This window comes from Varroa jacobsoni, unplaced genomic scaffold, assembly GCF_002532875.2.
Source record: "Varroa jacobsoni isolate VJ856 unplaced genomic scaffold, vjacob_1.0 scaffold_673, whole genome shotgun sequence".
NCBI classification, from domain to species: Eukaryota; Metazoa; Arthropoda; class Arachnida; order Mesostigmata; family Varroidae; genus Varroa; species Varroa jacobsoni.
The window spans coordinates 7,329-30,148 of NW_019213575.1; the positions used below are offsets into that span (position 1 = coordinate 7,329).

Sequence of the window (22,820 nt, forward strand, 5' to 3'; positions counted from 1 at the left end):
ATATATAAGTCTCGTCTTGTGAGCTTCGAATGTATATAAAGTGTTTATTTAAGGATAACTGTAAAAAATGTATCGTCTTTAAATGCGATTTAAAAAAAAGGATAGTGAGACACATCGTTACAATTTGTCTTACTAATCGTAATCAACCACAACTCACTTGGCGTAACCGCATTAAACTCCCGAAGTGAATACTGCGGCGTAGGCGGTTGTTGTTGTTGCATCAGCTGTGCTTGAGTCAGGTTGTTAGAAACTTGTTGGCCTTGCGACATGATAGCAGCCTGACCGGCCTGGGTGTTTTGTGGGGCCACACCAGGTACTCCTACGCCCATCTGCTGTTGCTGCTGCTGCTGCTGCTGCTGCTGTTGTTGCTGCTGATGTTGCTGTTGCAAAAATTCTTCAGGCGGACCGGATTGGCCATGCATCATGCCACTGCCGGGCACCATACTCGTATTGGCGCCGCCGCCGGTACCCGCGTTTTGCATATTGAACTGCTGCATCATCGGGATGATTTCATTCACCTTGGGAGCGGGTTGGCCAGCCACATGCGGGTGGGGCGGTCCGCTAGTAACCTGCGGCGGAGCTGACATTTGTGGCGCGGACACACTGACATTCGGTGGATTCTGTGAGATTGGCGGTGGGCCTAGAAGCGGTGAATCCAGCAAGGCGAGCTTACCGTGATCTTTAAGGACGTGGAAACAACCACGGCGTATAGCATCCTCTTTTACCTGCTGAACGTCCAAGCACAAAGCCTTGCACAGAACTTCAACTTCAAATTTGAGATTCAGTTTCAGGCCCTGTTCGCTGTGTAATTCGACAAGGGCGTAGACCAAACCCATCGTGAACGGACTAGGTGGCCGAAAAATCTTTGACTTAACTGCAGACTCAAGGATCTTAGCAATAAATGGCACAACATATAAAAGATCTTGAAGACCTTTGTGGTAGGCTTCGATCAGTAGCGCCTTGAGATCGATGTCGAGTGTGAGAATAGGTCGGTTTCGGGCGATCGTCAACAAACCTAGCCAGTGACCAAGGCTCTTCAAAAGAGCGCGATCAGTAAAGTCCGATACATCCTTATCACTGCGAAGTAGAACTCGAATATTGCGGTAGGTTTCACTCAACGTAAGAGCCGATAGCGTCTGAGAATTGATTGTATCAAGGAAATTGACGTACAGCGAATGGAAATTAGCTTCGATCGAAGCTCGTTTAACAACCATGTATCGGGCGAACCACGGGAATAACTCCTCGCTTACCAGTTCCCTAAACTCCTCAGATTTCTGCTGTACATTAGCCTGTAGGAATTAAAAAATATATATATAATTAAAAGAGATCGCAGATCTATTTCCTAGATAATCAACCAGCAAAATTCATGTTTTTTGCGTAGCCGATGATAGGCATTCCTATGAATAATTTTTCCATCATTTTCTATCGAGCTAATATGAACAACAATTGACTCTTACTTACCTGATTCATAGAAATTGCATTTATGACTCAACTTAAATGAGAGTCCTGAAGGATAACCTAATAATGTGCAATGACAAAAATGAAACATCAAATATGGGGCGATACGAACCTGCGACAGGTTGTTGATGATAAATCCGATCTTGTCAGCTGTATGTTCGCTTGGTTCGATGATTTTCTCGACTTTGTCTGAGGCACCCAGCAACGTATCGATATTCGTCGCGGCAGCAATGGAGGGCTTTCCGCCGGTGGCCAGAACAGTGCTCTTTTTAACGCCCTGCTGAGGATTCGAATGCGCGAGTTTGCCATTGTTTAGTAGAGGCATCACTCCTTTAGGCTTGCCAGGTGGTTCTTGTCCTTTCATTCCGCACTCCACCCATAACTGCAAATGCTCCGGAAACATGCTGAACGTTGGGCACGAGTGTAGAAGTTGGCAAAATGAGGGGTTTGCCCTTATCTTCGTTTTGAAGCAGTCTAGAGCAACGATACCAAAGTAGAACATCTTCATGTTCTGTGGCTTTTTGATCGCGTCAACGACGAACTTGTGCGCCATCGTTAGGGTTTGATAACGCACGAGCTCGTAGTCAATTATGCCACCGAACAACTGAGCCGTGATCGTCAACTCTTTGTCAGGGTACGACGGAAAGAAACGATACTCTTCGAAAAGATTCCTGATCATGCACTGGAACACCTCACGTTCATTTGGCTTGTTTGAATTGCTGAATCTGCAGTTCAGCAATACGAATAAATAGAGTCGGCGTTGAGTATGAGCACTTCATGAATGACCGTATGATAATAATAACGATCTTGGCAACTGAAGATAAGACAGCGCTTCTGACAACGAGCGAAAATACTCTATGATTTCCATAGTATGCAAAAAACACTGTTAATTGGGAAAAGTCGCAGTTTAATAGACCCATATATTTATATGGAATCCGAATCTCATGTCTATGACCTTCTCGTCATTCTAAATATAGGATATATTAATTAAATAGCAAAAACCGGTTTAATGAATGGCATACCTTTTAAGCATGTCTAAAAACTCCTTGATCGTTTCTGTCTTGATCTGAGGTTGGTTGTAGATCTTCTGAAAGTACGAGTTCGCCTCATCTTCAGTTTCCTTTGAGACGTGTACTCTTGTCAAGTCGCCACTTTGTAGGAATTCCTCAGTAGTCGGCGGCGCAGCTGCCGTAAGAGCGGCAGCTCCACCCATAGGTCCGCCCATGAGCGTCATTGGCCCGGCGTGAGTCTGAGGTCCGCCAGGACCAAACACCTGTCCGGGTGTTTGGTTCGACCTGTTCGGCCCCGTCGAGTAATGCGGCTGCATTGCCGTTGGCGGATTGCGGAAACCCAGCATATCGCTCTGCGGTTGCGCAGGCGGGGGCGGCAAATGCGGTGGCTGTCCAAGGTTCACCGGATGATGCTGCGGGTGTGGATGGTGGAAATTGCCAGGCGGTACCTGCCCTGTAGACATATGAGCTGGAGGTGGTGGATGAGGTGGCTGTGGACCTCCTCCCGGACGGCGTTTGCCGCCGATCACATTGAAATTCTCCATCATGTTTTGAACCTGATCGAAGACTTCGGCCAGCCGCATCTTAAGTTTTTCATCTTTAATTAGAGGACCCTGTAATATGTACATGCGTGCAAGGGAAGGTTGGTATGTATCTTCGCAACCTAATAGTGAAAAAAACGATACTTCAAGATGTAGCATCATTAAACCGAAACACGATACTAATGGATCACGACGGCACATAAAGGCAAAAAAATCTCTATACGTATATACTGTAGTATCTGAATATATATATATATATCCAGATACTACAGTACACATTGCTGCTTACCTGTGACAACATTGTGGCTAGCATTGTATGGACACACTCTTGTGTGATAAGGTGAGCCCCCGTCTCGCCGGGTTTTCCGACCAAATAGGGCACCTGCAAAATGTTTGTCGAAATCATGATTTATCCGTAAACTTAGTTTAGTTAAAGAAGTTGCGTTTCGTGGTTTTCATGCTATAAATTCTTGTAAAGAATTTTTTTTACCAAATAACTTGGTGAATGTATAAGCCCTTGCGTCTGTCATGTGCGTGTATACCAGATGTAAAAGTTTTCGACTATTAATTTAAACTATAGGCTAAGGTCTATAGGATAGATGAGTTTTACAAGTATGCCTGCTTTTGATAATAATAACTGAAAACTATTGAAATATCCCTAAAAAATGCATATGATCAATATATTACACCATGTCAACTTCTTTAAATTATTTAGGAAAATAAAATGAAAATTTAACTTTCTAACATTTGATTCAGAATATATCACGTTTATATTTTCGCACGTCCCATACCTTCTCCGCTTCTAACTAACGGCATTTTTCTTATATTGTATATACAGTATCATAGGTTATGTTCGTACTGCTATGTTTCGTTAGCTTAACATGTACTCAGGAAAACCGAACTTCAAGATGGATAACTATGTATATAAAAATGTGATATGAACAGCAACAGAGCACGGGAAAGGCACTGCGAAACAGACCATCATGTCATTTGTACCTTCCGTTGTAGGAACGACACACAGGCCGGCATGAACGTTTCAATATTCGCGCTCAGATTGTCCGCCATCCACTTGTCAAGTTTAAGATATTCGCGACGGGACGCCAGGCAAGCAAGATCAATGGCGAAGGTAATCGTGTTTTGAATGCCTGTGGATTGCGACAATCACGTAACAAACAAAATCATATATATGTCTATAGGATACTTGTTTCCTCCTGGATCATTTAAAGGCAATGTAGACGAGAAATACGAAAGAATTTAAAACAGGAACACAAGCTATCCAATAAAAGTACATTATTCTTAAGGGAACGTAGTAGATGTACTTCTTAGAACCGTTAAATTGCTGTTTTCTTGCATCAGTTAAGTCAAGCTTTTAAAAACAATAACTCGGACATCGGGGTGTTAAATAGGCTCCTCAAATTTTTAAGGTGGTAGGTATTATAGCTAAAAGAAATATCCCAAAAAAGACACTATGAATACGAAGAACTTGTGAATGATTTGTTCTGCAAATTAAAGTTACCATGAGCCATAAAACGAACAGTTATAACCCACTACCTTTGACGTAAATCATAACCGTGTTGAATATGAAAATGATGAATGCAGTTTCCATTGATTTGTTTTGCAAAACAATATGATTTTAAATATTTAAAAAATAAATAAGGTTTTTTTTATTATTAAGTCTGAGTCAACTTACCTACTTGGCCGACGGCATCAAGTGTGCGTGCCGATGCAAGAAGACTTTGCAGACACTTAATCTCCTGAGCAAGCTCAAGGATACGTGTTAATCGGCTCGATTCACCATCTCCTGACGTGTAGTACTCGACCATTGCTTCCTGAAAATCAAGTAATGGAAAAACCTTTAATCTATATATTTAACCAGCTTTTTTTTTATTCCATCCCGTCGCATTAACAATAACACAATTATTCTCTATGTCAACAACTTTCTTGGAAAGAAATCTTTCTCACTATACACTGGAAAATGGTTGTTGATTACTAGATTTGATGAAAATAAAGACAACGATGAATATATCCGTTAGCAGTTATGATACAAACTTTAACGATCTTGTGCATTTCCTGTTGCATCGGCTGTGCGGCTGAGCCGCTCCACGCGAAGTGCAGGATAGTCTGCGCATTATGGGCCCCTCCACCTAGGTAGTGTTGCATCAAATCCTTGAGTAGGATGCGCCGACCAGGGGTCATTGGTGATTTGACCTGCAGCAACGCTATCGTGATTGTGTCGTGGGACGATTCCTTTGCTGCTTTATATAGATTTTGAACTTCATTGTGCAACTCGGGACGATCGCACAACGTCATCAGGGTGTCATGCACTTCCATGACCTAATATAAGTGGAAAAACGAGAAAGAGGCGGGAACATGAACGAAGGTGAAATTGCGTAATGACTTGTAATCATGGCTCACTATATCTTATTAAGTAGAGCCTATCTATTTTGCGTTACATCCTGCTAAGTTAGAATTCTACCAATATATTAAGGTTGTAGAACTCATTTCCAAATAATCAATTTCTAGGTTTCCAGTAGTTGTGAACACATTTGAAACAAATAACAATGAGTCTTACCTCATCATTTATGTACCAACAGTATCTTCTACAACAGACAGCTTGATATTGACATGAATTAGCAAAATATCGAATGGAAAGTAAATTTTACCTTCCAATTGACAAAAAGCGGGTTGGAGTCCTCGTCGTGGCCTGGGCCAGTACCGCCGCCGCCGCTAGGCTTCTCCTGCGCGACCACGGGCTCGGGCTTCGTGCATGGTAGGCACTCGGTAAGCTTGACGATATCCGGACACGTTAACATTTGTTTAAGGAGGAAGAACTGTCCTTCACAGTTCTGCCACTTGCTGTACATACCAACAATGAAAATCGAGTGAGTGAAACGACGCAAGGTATGTAAAATACATGTAGTTATATTATAAAATAGAACAGAGGAGCAACTATTATATCTTAAGACGACCGGACTGATCGATCGAAACGACATCACGTTGCTATACGTCAAAATACATTGGCAAGTAATAAAATTTATGCTCACCTTTGGCATGAGTTTAAACACACTACAGTAATACTCTAATACAATGAACTAAACACCAAACAAAGATTTTGGTATTTGAAGTTGATGCTTTCGTGCCACATTACTTCCAGTGGAGTTTATGATTTTACGTTTAGACACCACTGACGCGGAGAAGTCAACAACTACCCACACCCATGAAAATTACTTGTAAGAAAAACGCGTTTCCATAGGAATACTACCATTTAATAACAATAAACGACATATAATATGCCTACTAACCCGTAGATAATGTCCATTGGAATTCTCTGTACGTCGTCAAATGCCTTGGTCAACACCTGCCACAAAAACCTGAGCCCGGCGCGATCCTTAACAAGGAAGTTTGGGTTGTCAAACTGGCGGACCACCTCCTTCCAGTCTAGCCCGCTTTCCACGGCAATAATGGCTCGAAACAGAACGTCAACGTTCCAATCTAGCGCTTCTTGGGGTCCACCTCCGACAACGCCACTAGTTTGACCCCCACCTTGCGTATCCTTTTGACCAGGCCATCCACCGGTTAACACGTTCGAAGGGCTCATCCATACGGGATCATCATTTCCAGCCGGCTAGACACACAAAAAATGAATGCTATTGATTAGGGAGCTTCAAGTAAAATAGGACTACAAAATGGTAATGAACGTAAATGACAACGATGTGAACATTTTCACACTTTATACTATTCGAGCTTTGATACACACCTCTATGCTTGTTCTGCTTGATTGTGCGCTTGTTCATTTGCTAAAATCACATCATATTGAACATTGTTTATATATAAACTATGTTTACACTGCTACGTCAACTAGGTATCGAACAGAAATACTTACAAAGTGGCTTTTACACATGGCACTGATGAGGTTAGCCACGAATTTTGCGCCTGTCATACCGATCACCCTCGAAAACTCTCGGATCTCGTTTTCACACTTTTCCGCTGATGATGTCAGCGAACGGCCTACCTCCGCTATGTATTTGTCGGCGGTGGACGCCTCCATCAAAGTCGAGTTTCGGGCGGCCATCGCCGTGAGCAAGCGATTCACTAGGTCTTCTGCGTCCTCCTGGCGATTATCACCCCTACCCGGCGATCGTTGTTCGAATGGCAATGGCTGAATATCCAAACGTCGACTAAGTGCGCAATCACCGTTTACGCTAAGCAGAGCACGCAGGAGGAATGGCGAGCTCGCTTGTTCAGATAGATACCGCAGCTGCTGTCGGTTGCCGATTACCTGCACAAGTCTTCTGCGCAGCGGCAGGTCAACAGAGCAGCAGATTGCTTCGAGAAGGTCACAGGGTAAAGCCGAGAGCAATTGTTTGGCCTCGACGGACTCAAGAATGGATTCGACCTGCAAAATACATGTGGCAGCCATCAGCAAGTATTGATTAATAACGGTTATCAATACGAATCGTCACAGTCACTATAATAATTTGAACTATTGTCGACGAAAAAAGTTTATTACCATCATTAACTTTATATATGATAATAATAATAATAATAATAATCGTGAAAAGAACAGTCTGACCTTCACTAAGTTCGTAAACAAGCATAGTTTCTAGTCATGAATTTGAGACGGTTTTCAACCCACCTTCAACTGCAGATGTTCGTTGCTTGCCTTTAAACCGACTACCTCTCCCCTCGTACCGCTGATACAGGGGCCTACAGCACTGCACAGCGCTAACTCAAGTGTTAGCTGGGCCTCTACGTTTAGTGGAAGTCCAGAACAGATAGTGTTGACAATGCTTCTGACCGACGCTCGCTTGACTCCGTAATCAGTGACTAAGGAACGGGCGGTTCCGGGAGTCGAGTCCTCTGTAGTGCTTACAGATGCAGCAGAAACTTTTGACGATGTTGGTGAGTCTAGAGCAACTTCACCAAGGGGCTTGCGGAGAGCGGCTCGAGCTATTGCAACGTTATGCGCGTTTGTGAGCCCGTTTAACGAAGGGCACAGTGCAGCCTCCAGAGAAGCGCGCACTGTAATAGATTATAGAAATGAAAGCCATTGATTTTCGTAATGATTAATTAATTGTTCCACTCATTGATACTTAGCCCTACTTACTACATATATGCACCGAGGATTAATGGCATCGATATGTGAACTAGATAAGGATCAAATCAGTTCGTTCTGTATGATGCATAATAAAGGAAGGTTCTTCTTGTAAAAGAAAAATTAAATATGGGGATTTGGTTAATTAAATCTGACCGACATTGATCACTTCTAGCACTCTTGAATCAAAAAAAAAGCTGCGCTTTCGCATGCAACTGATACAAACCGTGCTGTCGGGTGTTCTCGTCTTTTCCGGGATCTCTCGCGATCGCCGAGGCACGCTGTAAAAGCGCGCGAAGTATCTCACGCCGTTCAAAAATCTCACCACTTTGTAAAGCTAATGATCTCGATACCGGTTTCTGAAAGGTGTAAGTCCAAGTTAACGACAACTTCAGGGTACGTGTGCTGGCCAACGATCGCTTTAGAATAACTTCCAGTGCTTAGAGGCGTGCGACGGGAAGCATATACAGTGGGCGCTGCCACACCTACAAGCACTACATTCATTGACGCTTTATGTTGCGTTTTTGTTCTTAAAAAAATGTGCCTTCTATGTGAAATATTATTTGTGACTACGCGCTTGGGTTGCTATAGCTGCCCATCGGCACCTACACACTGTCATCTATGGTATAGTTACTTTTAAAACCGCTTTAAAAAAAGCCCAACGAGTCATTCTTAACAGGCAATAGTGTAAGATGTAATTTGTTACTAGTGTAGAGTTGTAATGCTAAAACTCACCGGAAAAACGTTGTTGTTGTTGTTGTTCGATGGCCCCGTACTACTCGTCGACGCTGCTGTTAATAATAATGATGATTGTGAAGATGTTGTTGATGATGATGATGATGAAGTCGGCGTAGACTGGTACTTAACACGATAGAGGGTATTGGCCTGCACGGGGGCCTTGCAGGGATCACAGTGCATGCTGCCGACAACCGCCTCGCAAGAGGATCATTGCAGCTAGCTACACCCCCGCGCAGCGGCGGGTCACCTCAGTGCTCTACAACTACCTTAGATAAATTAACCGGGTGCCACACGCTTGAGGTGCTTACTAATCCGTATGATAGCGTACAAAGAGATTCGGTCACCACTTAGCCCGGCACAAACACTTTTGTCGTTTCAATATTGTTCCGTCCTGTTGTATGAAACTAAAATTTGGCTTCTGCTTCACATAAACTAAGACTTACTATTAAATAGCCAAACGCGATATTGTAACGTAGCGATGTAGCACCTGCAAACAAATAAGCCTCAGATTGAAACCAACTATTTACGATGACGACAATACCTTATAGTACCTACTTAATTTCGAGTAATTCATCAAGCAATCGTACAATCTGGATGTAGCTGTACTCTTAAACAAAACGACATGACGGAGCTATAAATAGGATGTGAACCTGTACTTAAAAATAATATTAAACAGACAAAGCCTAAATCATATGTGTTGATATCCATAGGAATAGGTAAGGCTAGTGTAAAAACTATACAATGGTACTACTGCTACTGCAATCTGGTAATATCAGTCTACTGACTAGCGCATAGATAAAAGAACGGCCATAAATCGCTGACAATCCGTCTGTTGTAACGATGAATCACTATGTATACAAACGCTTGGAGGCTGTTTCTGGCGATAATATACCCATGGCAAACATTCCGGTGAGCTATCATCAGTTAAAAGTAAATTGAATTCAAATAAAGTTATCCATAATAATAATAATAATGATGATAATGGCAGGATTTGTCGCAGATTACGCCAGCCCTAGTTCTACTACTTTGTAAAAAGAAAGATTATAGATAACTATGGAAATGAAAAAATTGTTTCTGTTGTTGTGTTTAGCAAACAGCAGTATAAATTGCCACAGGTAGAAATACATTGCTAAGATAATAATCTTTCATAGTTATTGTTGGTACCAGCATAAGTATGACAGACAAATGTCACAGGTGGCAGAGTTTTTCTGTCTATACCATCAGCCAACCGCCGAGCAAAATCAAATGATATTCATTGAAAAATAGTTCAAATCTTGGTGAACGATCAACCAATTAGCACGATAACGTATTTATCAAGTGCTACGGAAATGAAATAACTTCAAGATGTAATCGAGGCGAGACAGTTATACGTAAAATGTTTAGTACTATACATAAGCTTCATGCTCCAGCTCGGTAAAACGACCAATTAGGTCATAAACGAGTCCAGGCGATACGGAGTATATGGCAGGCGTTCGTTACAAGAAGAAGATGTGTTCGCAAATGTATGAGGCACTCATATACTTTCTAGATAAGATCACCTCTACTTGCCAACAGCAATAATATAGCCAGCTACCTAACGTAGACAGCTTTGGCAGAAATACTTTGGCGATCATCAATGCGTACCGCAGAAGCTTCAGTCGTACAATGAGACCGACCCGAGAAAGATTACATGGCATAGCATCTGCAGCATGTGGCACGAAATAAGGTCTACGTCAATCTTCCAGTCGCCTCACACCGTCTAACCGACACCCCACTACCACCATCAAATCACAGCAATCTTCAAATGATTTCAATTTGAAATTCGACTTGAGCTTTACCGTGTCAAGAAATCTAATTTCATATAAACGATGATGAGCAATAAAAAGCAGTAGCTGGTCGCGTACATACACAGCTGCAGATTGCTTAAGTCAATGAATATCTTTTAAAAGCTCGTAAAATATCAGAAGCCAGGAAGGCTGATTAATTGCCCTTATTGACATCTTGAGTCATCTGCCGAGAATCGATATGAACAAAAGCTAAACCAAAAAAAAAACGCTCCAGCCGTATCCAATCGGCTCAAAATACTGTGATTATAAGAGAAACGCTGACGTTGTGTCCACCATGTAATCGACAGCCAAATGGAGCCTACCAACTAAACATGATTAATAAAATACTCCACAAATACTGCATGAGGACTACTATTTCTACAAATATGCGTACGCATAATGAAATTAAAACCACAATCATGTTCGTAAAACCTCGACTGAAATATCGAAAACAGCAGTACGTCCAAACAAATACCAACTTGTTCGCTCATGATACCCCACGGATATAGTGTACATTATTCAAATCTTTTATCATACGCTTCTGTTGCCACCAGCACCATTACTATCGCCATAGTAGTGACTACTGCGACTGAATTGTATTTTTCATTACTCGTCGATCGTATCACACTTACGTATACTTGAGCGTTCAAACGACTCAATCGTTATGCATTATGTGCATACGCAACCATGTGTTATTGACGTAGCGACTAGAGATGATACGATTTCCAGTCTATTCGATAATAAAACTCCCCAACCTCTTACAGGGAAAGACAGAGACAAGTCGACCTACCGTTGCTTTGCGATTTACTTTACCGAAATTGTGTACCTAACTATGTATTTTACGAGCTACTTTATCTAGCTTCCGCCTACTCTCGGCGCTATAATTGTTACTTTGGGTTCTGCCGAAATAGACGAGAGCCTTGACGGTTCGTTGGCTGGCTGCCTGCCTGGCAGCTGGCCGGTCGCTCAGTTTGTCGGTGGTTTGCTCGCAGTGACCAAGAGTGGCCAGTCATGCAGCCGCAGCACCGATTACAACAATAAGGAAAAACCAGTCACAGAAAGCAGGCGAAAAAGATGAGCTACACCAGCACTGCTATGGTGGACTGACAGAACCCTGCTGTTTGATACGCGGTGATGTGAAATATGCACTGGCTTGATAAGTTAGTTGGATATGGCACGTTCGGTCACCATTCGAAACGAAAGCTCTTGGTTCCATTTGCGCCTGTCTCAGACGACTCACCAGAACGGGGGTTGGCCAGATCTGAACCCGCCCCATTATGTTTGAGAATCACTGCTCATCGGAAAGGGTACGACAGGTAGATGGAGAATGACAGTATCGATAAATCGCAACTGATTCGCTCTCGCTATTTAGACAGACCAACTCATACATATAAAATGCGGACCAAATTGATAATACTATTTACAACGTTGGTGTACTTTGAGCTAGTATAAGGTTTAGCGATAAGCGTTACAAAAGCAGCCGGAAAAACAGATGGTTATAATTGAAACCATTAAGCCATAAATGTTACAATCAAACGGACTACTGATATCAAGAACTGGCCGCATCAACGTTTGATCATGAAGTGAAATAGCAGCACTAACTAGTTGGCAATATACAGTTCATTGTGAGCCTCATTAGCTATACCAAACTGGTGCAACTCACTGTTGCTGCAACTATTTTTCAACTGCGACAACCCTTCACGCAACAACGAGAAAAAAGCTGAATCACAGTTTACTAAATTGCGTCCCAGTTTTCTTCCGTTATTGATTTGCACACATGTCGATATTATCGAAAAAAAAAACCTGAAAGAAAATCGTATAATATTCATCTTATCATATAATAACATAATCATTGATCACTGCCAACCGTTATCTGCTCACATAATCTCCACTAATAGTCACAGATACACGTCCTGTCCAAGATCCGAAAGCCCCTCACTTACCTGAGTAAGTCTCCTCGTCGTAGATAATGCGAACAATTGATTGGCGAACGCCAATGATCAATAACGTTATGTTAATCTATTGTCAGTATCGAGTGGGGTTCTTAGATGCACGTTTTCTTGCGCTTCTATCCACTGGTTGAGGCAAGCTAAAGGGGGTGGGGTGAAAGTGCTTCTGTAACAACCTCGTTAGCGGGGGATCCAACGAAAGTCGCTACTGAGTGAAGCAGTCCTCCCGGTCGCAAGTGAATGAACCAAGACAATGATTTGCTGAATGTCGTCGATACACACGCACTTACACGCAACACTGTGTACAGATACAGATTACTGCAAAGGCACACCACACAAACAGCAATACCACGTCGAATAGACCCGATGAAATGATGATGGTTACGACGACGAGACGAGAACACGCACAAGTGTGAGGATGAACAACATCAAGAAAACAAAACGAAGTGAGAAGGAAACAACACAGAAAGAACCGCAAATCGTACGTACGAAGCAGTTTCGCCTAGCCAACCTAGTAGCGACCATCTGCCATTTGCCTAGCGGCCACGATAAGGATATCAGGTGTGTGATGTCTATGCCATTCGATCTACTCGAAAATGACACAAAGATTAACTGCAACAAGGATAAACTTGAGCTAGCTAATAAACAAGTCATCAACAATAGCAAGCAACGGCGTATATATATATATATATATATATATGTATATATATGGGGAGAGGAGAACAGACTGAGCAGATTTTTCATTCGACGCGTATACATGTGTTATGCTGGGTTGTTACTAGTACTGCTCCTGCCGATAGAGGTGTTATCACAGCATCAGCGGGATGCTGTGATGACTGTTGCTGCGTGCAATAATAAGTACAGAATGATTTAGCACTGGCTATCACTAACGCGATGGGAGGCTCGGTGGGATCGTGTAATCGACTGTAGTTAATATAATCATAGCAGTGATGAGAATGTAAGTGCAAACCACCCACAATCAACTCGAATCGACATCATCGATCGGCCCGCGGCCGAATGATTGCGGCCTACGGTGATTAATATCACTGATAGTAGGCAAATGTGGTAGGATTACACTATGCACTGTATCACCATAAGCAAACTTCTAAAGGATAGGTGCGCTCGTTGATTTTGTGTGAAAATATCGGGGTAGATAAAGCAGGAAGAGGAATCGATGAGTATCTATATGATTTCCGGTGTCTAAACTGCGAGTTTCGGCTAATCACCTCTTTCTAGCAGCATAATATATGTACAATGGGACGGTGTCACTAATGTAGACGCTGGTACCCCAGTCCTGAATGTCAAACACGCATTTCTGTTTTGACTGCACTACATTTTCACGGACGGATCAGCTACAGGGCCAATAGAAAGTCAGCACTAATCTCGCCACCAGGCCATAAAGCCGAATCGGTACACCAACAATCTCTCTACGGGTAAGTATCAAGCCTCGGTCGCCATATTGCCGCTCAATGGTCGCACTGACGGTGATGATCAATGCTTGCGGCGAGCGGTAAAGAGGCGGCCGGGCGGGTGAGTAAGCGAGCGAACGAGCGGGCGGTCGGTCGGTCGTTCCGTCGGTTGATCGATCAAACGCTCGGGAACGCCTGTCATATCGATTATCACAAAGACAGAATACATAACTGTATGAGAGTAGCAAAAATAATCGTTTGCTCGTAAAATTATAGCATGAATCGATACACAAAGCTATGAGTTCACATAAGCGTGTCAAAATTCAGTAAACACTAAGAACAAGAGGGGTATAATAAATACCAAAAAGAAAAATACAAGACGATACAGCCATCATGATCATCAGACTAACTAAGCAAAAAATATCAGGGTTTTAATAAGGCGTTTGCACTCGCTTACTTTCTCTATTGCTACGCTTATAAATGGAGAAAAAGTTCGAAGAAATTTGCCATTTTGGCATATCAAAATGTACATTGATAAAATATGTTCGCGGAAAATTTCATAAAAGAACATATTTTATTAAGTATCCGAAATATGATTGGATAAGGGTTTCTGCTTTTTGAATGATTTTTTCGGTTAAAGTAGAAAATTAGGAGATATTAGAATATGTTTTATAGTTATTGATAGTTGCCAGGAGTCACAAAAATGCTAGTTAAATACGTTCATAAGGGTTAAAAGCATCAAAAATTTAACAGCAAGCCAAACGTTATGTTCATTCTAAAAAAGCGAACTCTATAACAAGTTAGTCGCGCTGGCTATTGTCATTACTTCAGATAAGAGTACCTAACACTACGAACTAGCTAGAATGATATTCTTCGTTTATTCTGACGTCAAAAACACGGCTTCTGTTTTTATAAATATCTTCTCTGATTACTCTTACTGGACTAGAGCTCATCTGATAATTTCTCTTTTTGGGAAGAGCGCCTTTGAAGGTTTTCTATGTAGGAATAAAAGTAGCCAAGCGGGCCTTACATAGTTTTTTGTTCTCTTAAAATTAGCATTTTTCAGGTCATTCCTACTGATGATTATCGTATTACTGATGCAGGTCTTATCTCTGAGAATTTTCAATCATTAAGAAAATATCTGTAACATATAGCTCAAATTGAAGATCGTTTTAAGTGTTACGAAAAACTACGATATGCCTCAAAAGTAACTTTTTTTTTTCAAAATTAACGGTTAAATCAAAATTAATTCAAAATTAACGGTTTTTAGTTCTATTAGTACAATTTAAATGGTTGGTCTTCCTAGCTAAAGTTGATTACAGCTGAGCTAAGTAGTGAACTGCTATTTGGTTAAATTGAAGAAGGAGAGACTTATAGAAAATGCATTCGGACAAGGTCAGAAATTTCTCCAAATCCTTCAAACCGAAAATAAATATCTAAGATACGAAAATTGCGTAAGTTAAACTTTCTTTTTGAAAGAGTAATTATTGCGCATAGCTTTTAAGCTTAATGTTGTGCTATGCTGTACATGAAACTTGCATATGTTTTTCACATGGAGTCCTATCTTACCTTAGAATAAGTTAACTAAGCGGTTAGACCAAACTACGAAAGCTGCCAATAGTACCCACAAGCTGTTCATCTAACCCACGCTATAGGAAGCTTGCAACGTCACTGAGCATGTTAGCGGCTTTATCCTGACACGCATTTAGCATTTTTTAATAGTGTTTAGAACAAATGCTGAATTCCTATTATACTAGACCAAAATTGCATTACTATTTCATTGACGTATTTATAGTCAGAGATAACCAAAATCCACCCGCGGGTTTTGCGTGGCCCCTGTTTTGTCGTTAAGCATATTTTGTTTATTGGTACATAAGTAAAAGGCTAATTATATATATAGTGTGATTAATCTCAAGTAGCCCTCTTTTTCTTTTGAACTTTTTTTTCGTTATTATGACCAAAATTTGCTTGAGATTCGGAAGTCCTGAAAAGGGCGTTTGGTTTGCCTTGCTCTTGGTGAGTTACCTAATGTTTTTTGTTTATTGAAATAGATGACTTTATTTGCTGTTTATGTGAAGGCAGCGTCGTTGAGCATTGGGCTTCCAGTTCCAACACTTCTAGCTCCGGGCCATATATATATGTGAAACAACGTAACCGCCTGTTTGTAGATTTGTTTACGCTAGTATTATGTCTGCTATTGCAAATCGATTCCTATTATATTAACGTCCTTCTTCATCGTCTAAGACTGAATATTTTTTTATTTTTTCTTTTAACATTACTAGGTGTTTCGGTTGTGTAAATCCCTCAAGATGGCCTTTTTAGGTATAGCATCAAAGACCTGCCTTCATTAAAAAATTCAGCCGGGACGGTTCTCCCTGGCCTAATCTGGAATTTTCTCAACAGACCTATGAACGTGCATAGTGACAATCATATTCCATGGCAACCAGCGCTGAAAATTGGAACAGTGATGATTGTATATACGTGGATACCATAATAAGCAATTAACAAGTTGCTCATTACCCATCCTTACCACGCCACCTTACTACATACAGGGTGCGGCATTTATAATGGAGCATTACCGTATAGTTTATTTCTAACACCACATAGAGAGATATATATCTCATATAGGTATCTGAACGAAATTTTTTGCATGTGCTAAATGTCCTTCCCGGCGGCCATGTTTATCCAATAAAATCACCATTGATCGCCACTAGTTTCAATTCAAGACATACTACTGACTAATTATTTCCAAAGAGTTCTCTCACTTATTAATAAAGAATTTTTTACAACGAAATTGGTAAGTATAATCTTGTTATTGTTCTGTAATAAGAGTTATTATTCAGGTACGTTACATACAAAAATTCTAGCAGGAATTTTTGGCTGATAACAACTGATAATTAAAAAGTACTTAAAAAAAACACTAAAAATTAGTAAAGTACTTTTGGAATCCAATATTGATTATCCGATTAACATTTGATACTTTGTATCCAAAACGGTCATTAATTTCCGTATAAATGAATCCGGGTATATCAAAAAACTTTTTGAGCTATTTTTGTAAGTTTTTTTTATTCTTTAGATCTCATATCTGTCGAGTATATTTTAGAAACTCTCCTCAGATTTTTCAGAATCGCATAAAAATTGACAATTACGTACTTAGTCGATTTCGGATAGAAAACGAACATTTTTGATTTTGAGAGGGGTTTGTCCGAGGCGAAGATATTGTATAATAGCTTTTATTTATTTCAATTACGAACTTCTTTGTTGTGATGTTTTAAAAAGAACAAGCTTTTTTCAGCACTAAAAATCACGAATGAACGCATAAGCGCTACGACAAACAGCCCGCTAAGGTCTGTCTAAATTTACATGCCGTACTCCGTACGCTGCACCTTAGTTACGTTTGTGTGGATTATAAATTAGATACACTTTTCTCTCAAAAATACAACATTGTACAAGGATTCTAACTGACATATTTTCTAAGAAAAAATGGATGTTTAATTTTGGTAGCGATTCTATTGTACCAATCTCCTTCGTATTTCGTTCGTGTTTTAGTAGCATATCTATACCGAAACTCTGACTTTCTCCATCAGTCTCATCCGTTTTATTTTCATCAGCCTTCATTGCCAGAAGTTGATGATGCTTAACGAAATAGAATAGGCTAAGACAATAGTCGAAGCACTTGTCAGCATTACCTCTATAAGGCGTCTATAATAAATTTCCCTCTCTGGATTCTGCTAGCTTCCAATTATCATAACCGTTTATATATAAACATTTACTGTACTCTGATTCAATTTTATCTTAATTCATGTAAAGGCTAAATGTCATCTATTTTATTTATTTATAATTCACTCACCCTGATCGTCTTCATTACTTTCATTATTGCTTATTTCTAATGTGAAACAGTAACCCCTTTAAGGTTAACGCCCTACTCCCACATTTCCTCCTTTGCGTCCTAATTCCATCGTACGTTCGTGTAACTTGCCATACTATTGTGAAACCATATTTATTGCTCTGTGTTTGTAGATTTGCTTTGCTATGCATTATTAATTTTTTATCGACAAATAACCATGAAGCTCTCCTTCCTAGGTAGAAACGGGTGCGCGTTCAACAATTTTTTCTCCACGGCGCCTTGTTGCATCAAAACTTCACCGAATGATTTCAGACACATATAACCAGCACTTCGCGTACTTTATGTGGGTGTGGCAATACTTTCCTCTGCAATACTTTGGTACTGTTGAGATGATTGTATGTTCAGATTTTATTCTTACATGTGGTTCTGGCCTAGGACTCTGTCGGATCTCCAAGCTTTTCTTCATATTTTACAGTATCATCCTTATTCAATTATCTACTGCTAATTTTTCATTTGGCTGCCATTGAGCATGCTCGTCTTGTATTGATCGTCCTTTCTGTTCGTCGCAATATTTTTTATCATCATACGTCAAGTGTCTGTTCCTAGCGAAAATGAGGGCGTTATTATTAGTGAAAAGCGCAATTTTCAGGAACGCTAATCAGGAAAATTCCATTCATGGAACATCTGCATATTAATTTGCATGTACACCTCACTTTGGTAGAGAGTTGCAGGCAATTAATTATAGCAAGTTAATGCAGGCATACATTAAGTATATATATATATAAATTAAATGCGGGGTGTTTTGCTCTGGTAAGAACCGACGTTCGAAACGGCTTCCGGTTTACAGCTGCAGACCAAGGCTCCAAATCGCAATTTGAAAAAAAGATTAGCTAGAAGACAGAAGGCATTATCGACCTGTAGGTGAGACAAGTCTTCTAAAACAGCTGCTATATTTTTAAAAAAATTTAGTGAGCGCACGAACAACAGTTTCGTACTATACGGAGCCAAAGGCCTCTCTACAGCTAAGCTAAACATACGATTTTCCTTCATCAGCTGTTGAATTATTGTTATGATCGGTCTTCTGTCAGTTTAATTTCACAATAGATAAAAATCATAGCACGACTTCTTAGGAAGACACGACATCATTAGGTGGCGACCTATTTCTACTTCTGGAAGAGATTTATTAGCTGTGATCGCTTTAATCTACCGTTTTACAGCCGCCATTTGCTTAGGCGTATCAAGGTGTTACCTGATTGCGATCGTGGTTGGCGCCGAGATCCTGTAATTGCGGAAGTCGACTATGAGTCAACCCGCGTGCTACATGCATGAAATAAACAAATACTCTCTTTCGATAATGATGACACTGATTGCTAGGTAAAGCAGAAAGCAAAGGAAACTGGAACGAAAGTGTACAGTACCGTTTCGCCAGATTGCTAAGTTGGTGCTTAAGTGCTAAGAGGTACTGAATTCACTTAATCCAGCTGTAGAGTCTCTATCGTATTTTCATAACGATAAGCAAGATCTGACGTTTACTTCGTTGAAGTACTTCAAACAGTCATTTGTTGAAAGGAACGGCGATGGCACTAAAAGAAGCTGAGCTTGCAACAGGGGATGGCCATATAGGAGACACAGAGCAAATGTCACTGATATTAGATGAACGCGCCCGGAAACATGCCAAAATTGAGGACGCAATCAAGGAATGCGACGTTGTTAGGCTTCGCGCAATGGCTTGTGATGATGGTGGCTTCCTAAATGACGAGCTACGAAGACAAGCTTGGCCAATTCTTCTCGGCATAGAACAAACATCAGTGCTTAAGGAATCGACCGAAGATGAAATTAAAAGCCATACAAGTTATGAGCAGGTTAGCAACCAGTGCATAACTAGCCTATAAATAGCGGTTGTATTAGCTTTATCGTCGGTAATTCATTCGAAGATCCCTCGGCTTTTTTTTGTTGATTGTCGTTTGTGGCAATTTTAAAGCTATGCTTGTGTATGTACAGTTATGCCTCTAACTTACAGATATTCTCTTGTTAATAGGTTGTACTCGACGTGAACCGTTCGATTAAGCGATTTCCACCATCGATTCCTACAGAAAGTCGGTTAAACCTTCAAGACAAGCTCGTGAAAGTCATCATGCGCGTACTCGTAGCCAACCCGCAACTGCACTATTATCAGGGTTACCATGATATCTGTGTTACTATTCTTCTGGTAGTTAATGGCGACGAAAATCTCGCTTTTCAGATCATTGAGAAGGTAACCACGCCTCGATTCGTTTATTATGATCCATGCACCAATAATTCAAACAGTTTATGTATTTTCATGATTTGTGCCGAATAGTCAAAAACTTTGAAGCATCGTTCCCTAGCGATGCCGTTATATATAATAGGAAGGTTCTATTCGTATTGGCCAGCACTGGCAAATAACTTAATATAGGATACAATACAGAGTAAGATATATTTTGCAGAATATAGATCAAAAAACGAGCGGAAATATTGTTAACGATGTACTTGCATTCCTAAATATAATTATCAAACTTCAGAGTACATCATTGTACAGGAATTCATTCTGGATAATCGTAATACCTATTATGCAAAAAACAAGATATTTATGATTATTCTTTTCAATTATATGCGATCTTTCGATATGATTTTTTAGGTGTCCCGTGTGAAATTGCGTGTCTATATGGAGGCGTCAATGAAGGCTACGGCAGAACAGCTTGAATTTGTCTGTATTCTAGTGGATACACAGGATCCCGAATTAGGAAAATTTCTGGAATTGTCCCAGTGTGGTATTATGTTTTGTGTGCCGTGGTGTATTACTTGGTTCGGCCACGATCTCGACCACTATCCGAGTCTTGTTCGATTATACGATCTATTCTTGGCAATAGAGGATGACCCGCACCTGATGCCTGTGTATCTAACGGCTTCACTGGTTTTGTCTCATTCGAAGATGCTTCAGTTAGAAGAATGTTCGATGGCTAGCGTGCACAGCTATCTGTCAAAGGTGCCAAGCACTATCAATTTCGAAAATGATGAACTTGAGAAGCATGTGACGTTTGCGAGAAAGCTTGCTGCCTACTTTCCGGTGAACGAGCTAAGGGCGATCCAGGCCAAAAATCAGGCTAGGGCTGAGCTGGAGCAGCAGTGGCGTGAAAGCCTGCTTGGTATGACGTTTAGCCAGCTACGCAGCATGTCATGGAATAAACGCGTGTTTGGAGCCGTAATCATTGTTACTGTGGCTATCGCATACCAGGTGTATCGTAAGCGAAGCTTACCAACAAGTGAACGATGATTTGACTCTCGTCACGGTTGTTACGCCGTAAAATCGTTTAGTGTAAGCTGTGACGGTCTGGCGATAATTATGGCATGGTATTACCCAAGAGCACTTAAAAGTGCATTGTTTCTTTTTTTCGTTTAACTGTTCGTACACGGATGTTGAGTTACACGCAGAGTGGACGAGGCAGACTTCTTTTATATTATGAGTTTTTAGTATTAGCCGAAAATTACCGCTGGGCAATTGATTCGGCATTACTGGGCCTACTATTACTCTTTTGTTCATTAGCAGGCAGAAACAGGCTAAAAAAATTTTTCTGGGAACAGGCCGGAATTCTTTTTTGGCTTTTTGTCAACTGTTGAATAACTAATCGAATGTAGATACTATCTTATGGTTTGCAACGGTTCGTGATGATAATGGAAGTATGTTATCTATTTCTCTGTACACAACGGCTTCCAGTGGTTTCCTATGGGATTATTCCCCATTCACGGGCCCTGTTTCTCAGAGCATTGATTGAATAGTTCAGCGTGTCCTCATTTTGTCTGATACAAACCCCTATATGTTTCATTATTACTGATTGTTGAACAAAGCTAAATAAAAGTATGCTGAATCGAGTGGTCGCTTGCCTTATTGCGACCGCAATTGCAGGTAAGATGTAATTTCCAGGACGGTTGTGTCTGCATAGTTTGCATGTGTATAAATATTAGATAGATCGATTATACTATGATGAGTGGAAAAATTTTTGCGAATGGCCCAGCAGTTGGTACATGTTAAGTCGTACACGCAAGCACGTAGCATATGTAAACCAATGATCATTACTGATTTTTTATAATGATTACCACCATTTCTAATGCCCACTGATATTTCACTAGCATCATAGTTGTAGGCGTTGAGATGCAAAAAACAGAAGCGTAATAACAATTTAGACTGTATTTCGAATATATGCGTATCTCGAAAGCCGACCGAAATGAAGAAACAGAATGCAGGCTCAGCGTTCATTAGCTGAAGAAGAAAGTACGTTTATCTTAAACTTTTATCAACAAAAATAAGGTAACATTCAAAATGTTCGCCATATTCAGAAGGAACATAATAAATCAAAAGTAACACAACTATCTATTATCTACAATTTTATGTAAAAGAAGTGTGCACTTTTAAGAGTACATGTGATCAATTATTATCACTGTAGTATCATATCGTATATAATTGATGCATCTGTGTGTCCTTTAGCGAACTTGATTTTTGGTTTGATATTTTTAAGGTTATTTCCGGAGAAGTCTGTTTTGTACCAGTCATGTAGATTTAAAGAAACATTGAAATTTTCAATAAAAAAGTTGAATCGAGAATAGGTATGTCATAGTATGAACTACACATGGTGGGAGTGTACCTACCTGTGTTAGGAGAGTAATTATTTTCCAACTCAAAAGCCTGAAACGATAGCCAATTGACGTCAGCTGATACAACGAAACGTCTCAAGGTTGAGAACATCGTTTGCAATAAGCTGTATGGTGGAACATCAAAACTGGATTGTATAAAAACAAATACAGGTATTATAAAAATAAATAATGATATAATTTTTTCTCGAAGAATCCGCTTGAATTAGTTACAAAGAATCCGAGAATATTAGGCTGGGTAATGTTAAAGCACTTTTCCTACAGAGGCTATACTGTAATATCAGGACACATACCATCATCAA

At 40.4% G+C, this 22,820-nt stretch overlaps 2 protein-coding genes and 1 long non-coding RNA gene across 4 annotated transcripts in view; 1 reads left to right on the top strand and 2 right to left on the bottom strand.

Annotated features, from left to right (window-relative positions):
- Window positions 1-14,631, bottom strand: part of Not1 (CCR4-NOT transcription complex subunit 1) — a 21,100-nt gene extending 6,469 nt beyond the window's left edge. Inside the window, exons 1-16 of one of the 2 annotated variants that reach the window (XM_086969202.1) lie at window positions 13,824-14,631; window positions 13,087-13,209; window positions 12,592-12,915; window positions 8,841-9,330; window positions 8,332-8,464; window positions 7,647-8,032; window positions 6,894-7,406; window positions 6,313-6,635; window positions 5,674-5,866; window positions 5,060-5,344; window positions 4,701-4,839; window positions 4,007-4,155; window positions 3,300-3,392; window positions 2,481-3,082; window positions 1,571-2,183; window positions 158-1,289 (exon numbers count right to left, since the gene is read on the bottom strand). In XM_086969202.1, coding sequence (XP_086825328.1) covers window positions 158-1,289; window positions 1,571-2,183; window positions 2,481-3,082; window positions 3,300-3,392; window positions 4,007-4,155; window positions 4,701-4,839; window positions 5,060-5,344; window positions 5,674-5,866; window positions 6,313-6,635; window positions 6,894-7,406; window positions 7,647-8,032; window positions 8,332-8,464; window positions 8,841-9,023 — 4,744 coding nt within the window. In that variant the 5' untranslated portion in view covers window positions 9,024-9,330; window positions 12,592-12,915; window positions 13,087-13,209; window positions 13,824-14,631. The remainder of the gene's footprint in view (window positions 1-157; window positions 1,290-1,570; window positions 2,184-2,480; window positions 3,083-3,299; window positions 3,393-4,006; window positions 4,156-4,700; window positions 4,840-5,059; window positions 5,345-5,673; window positions 5,867-6,312; window positions 6,636-6,893; window positions 7,407-7,646; window positions 8,033-8,331; window positions 8,465-8,840; window positions 9,331-12,591; window positions 12,916-13,086; window positions 13,210-13,823) is intronic. The other variant, XM_086969201.1, reaches the window with a different exon arrangement.
- A 3,174-nt stretch (window positions 14,632-17,805) lies between these two features.
- Window positions 17,806-19,152, bottom strand: LOC147753187 (uncharacterized). The gene is made up of 2 exons (XR_015311941.1): window positions 19,103-19,152; window positions 17,806-18,455 (listed from the first exon to the last, which is right to left on the bottom strand). It is a non-coding gene; the product is annotated as an uncharacterized LOC147753187 (long non-coding RNA).
- A 64-nt stretch (window positions 19,153-19,216) lies between these two features.
- LOC111262544 (TBC1 domain family member 20) lies at window positions 19,217-22,713 on the top strand. The gene is made up of 3 exons (XM_022836872.2): window positions 19,217-19,715; window positions 19,892-20,107; window positions 20,510-22,713. Exons 1-3 carry the CDS (start codon window positions 19,431-19,433, stop codon window positions 21,143-21,145), a joined length of 1,137 nt encoding a protein of 378 aa, XP_022692607.1. The 5' UTR covers window positions 19,217-19,430; the 3' UTR covers window positions 21,146-22,713.
- The last annotated feature ends 107 nt before the right edge of the window (window positions 22,714-22,820 follow it).

Coding starts and splice junctions, on each gene's coding strand:
- LOC111262544 (XM_022836872.2), top strand. CDS start 19,431: ATGGCACTAAAAGAAGCTGAGCTTGCAACAGGGGATGGCCATATAGGA. Junction 19,716..19,891: donor GCCATACAAGTTATGAGCAG/GTTAGCAACCAG, acceptor TCTTGTTAATAG/GTTGTACTCGACGTGAACCG. Junction 20,108..20,509: donor CTTTTCAGATCATTGAGAAG/GTAACCACGCCT, acceptor ATGATTTTTTAG/GTGTCCCGTGTGAAATTGCG.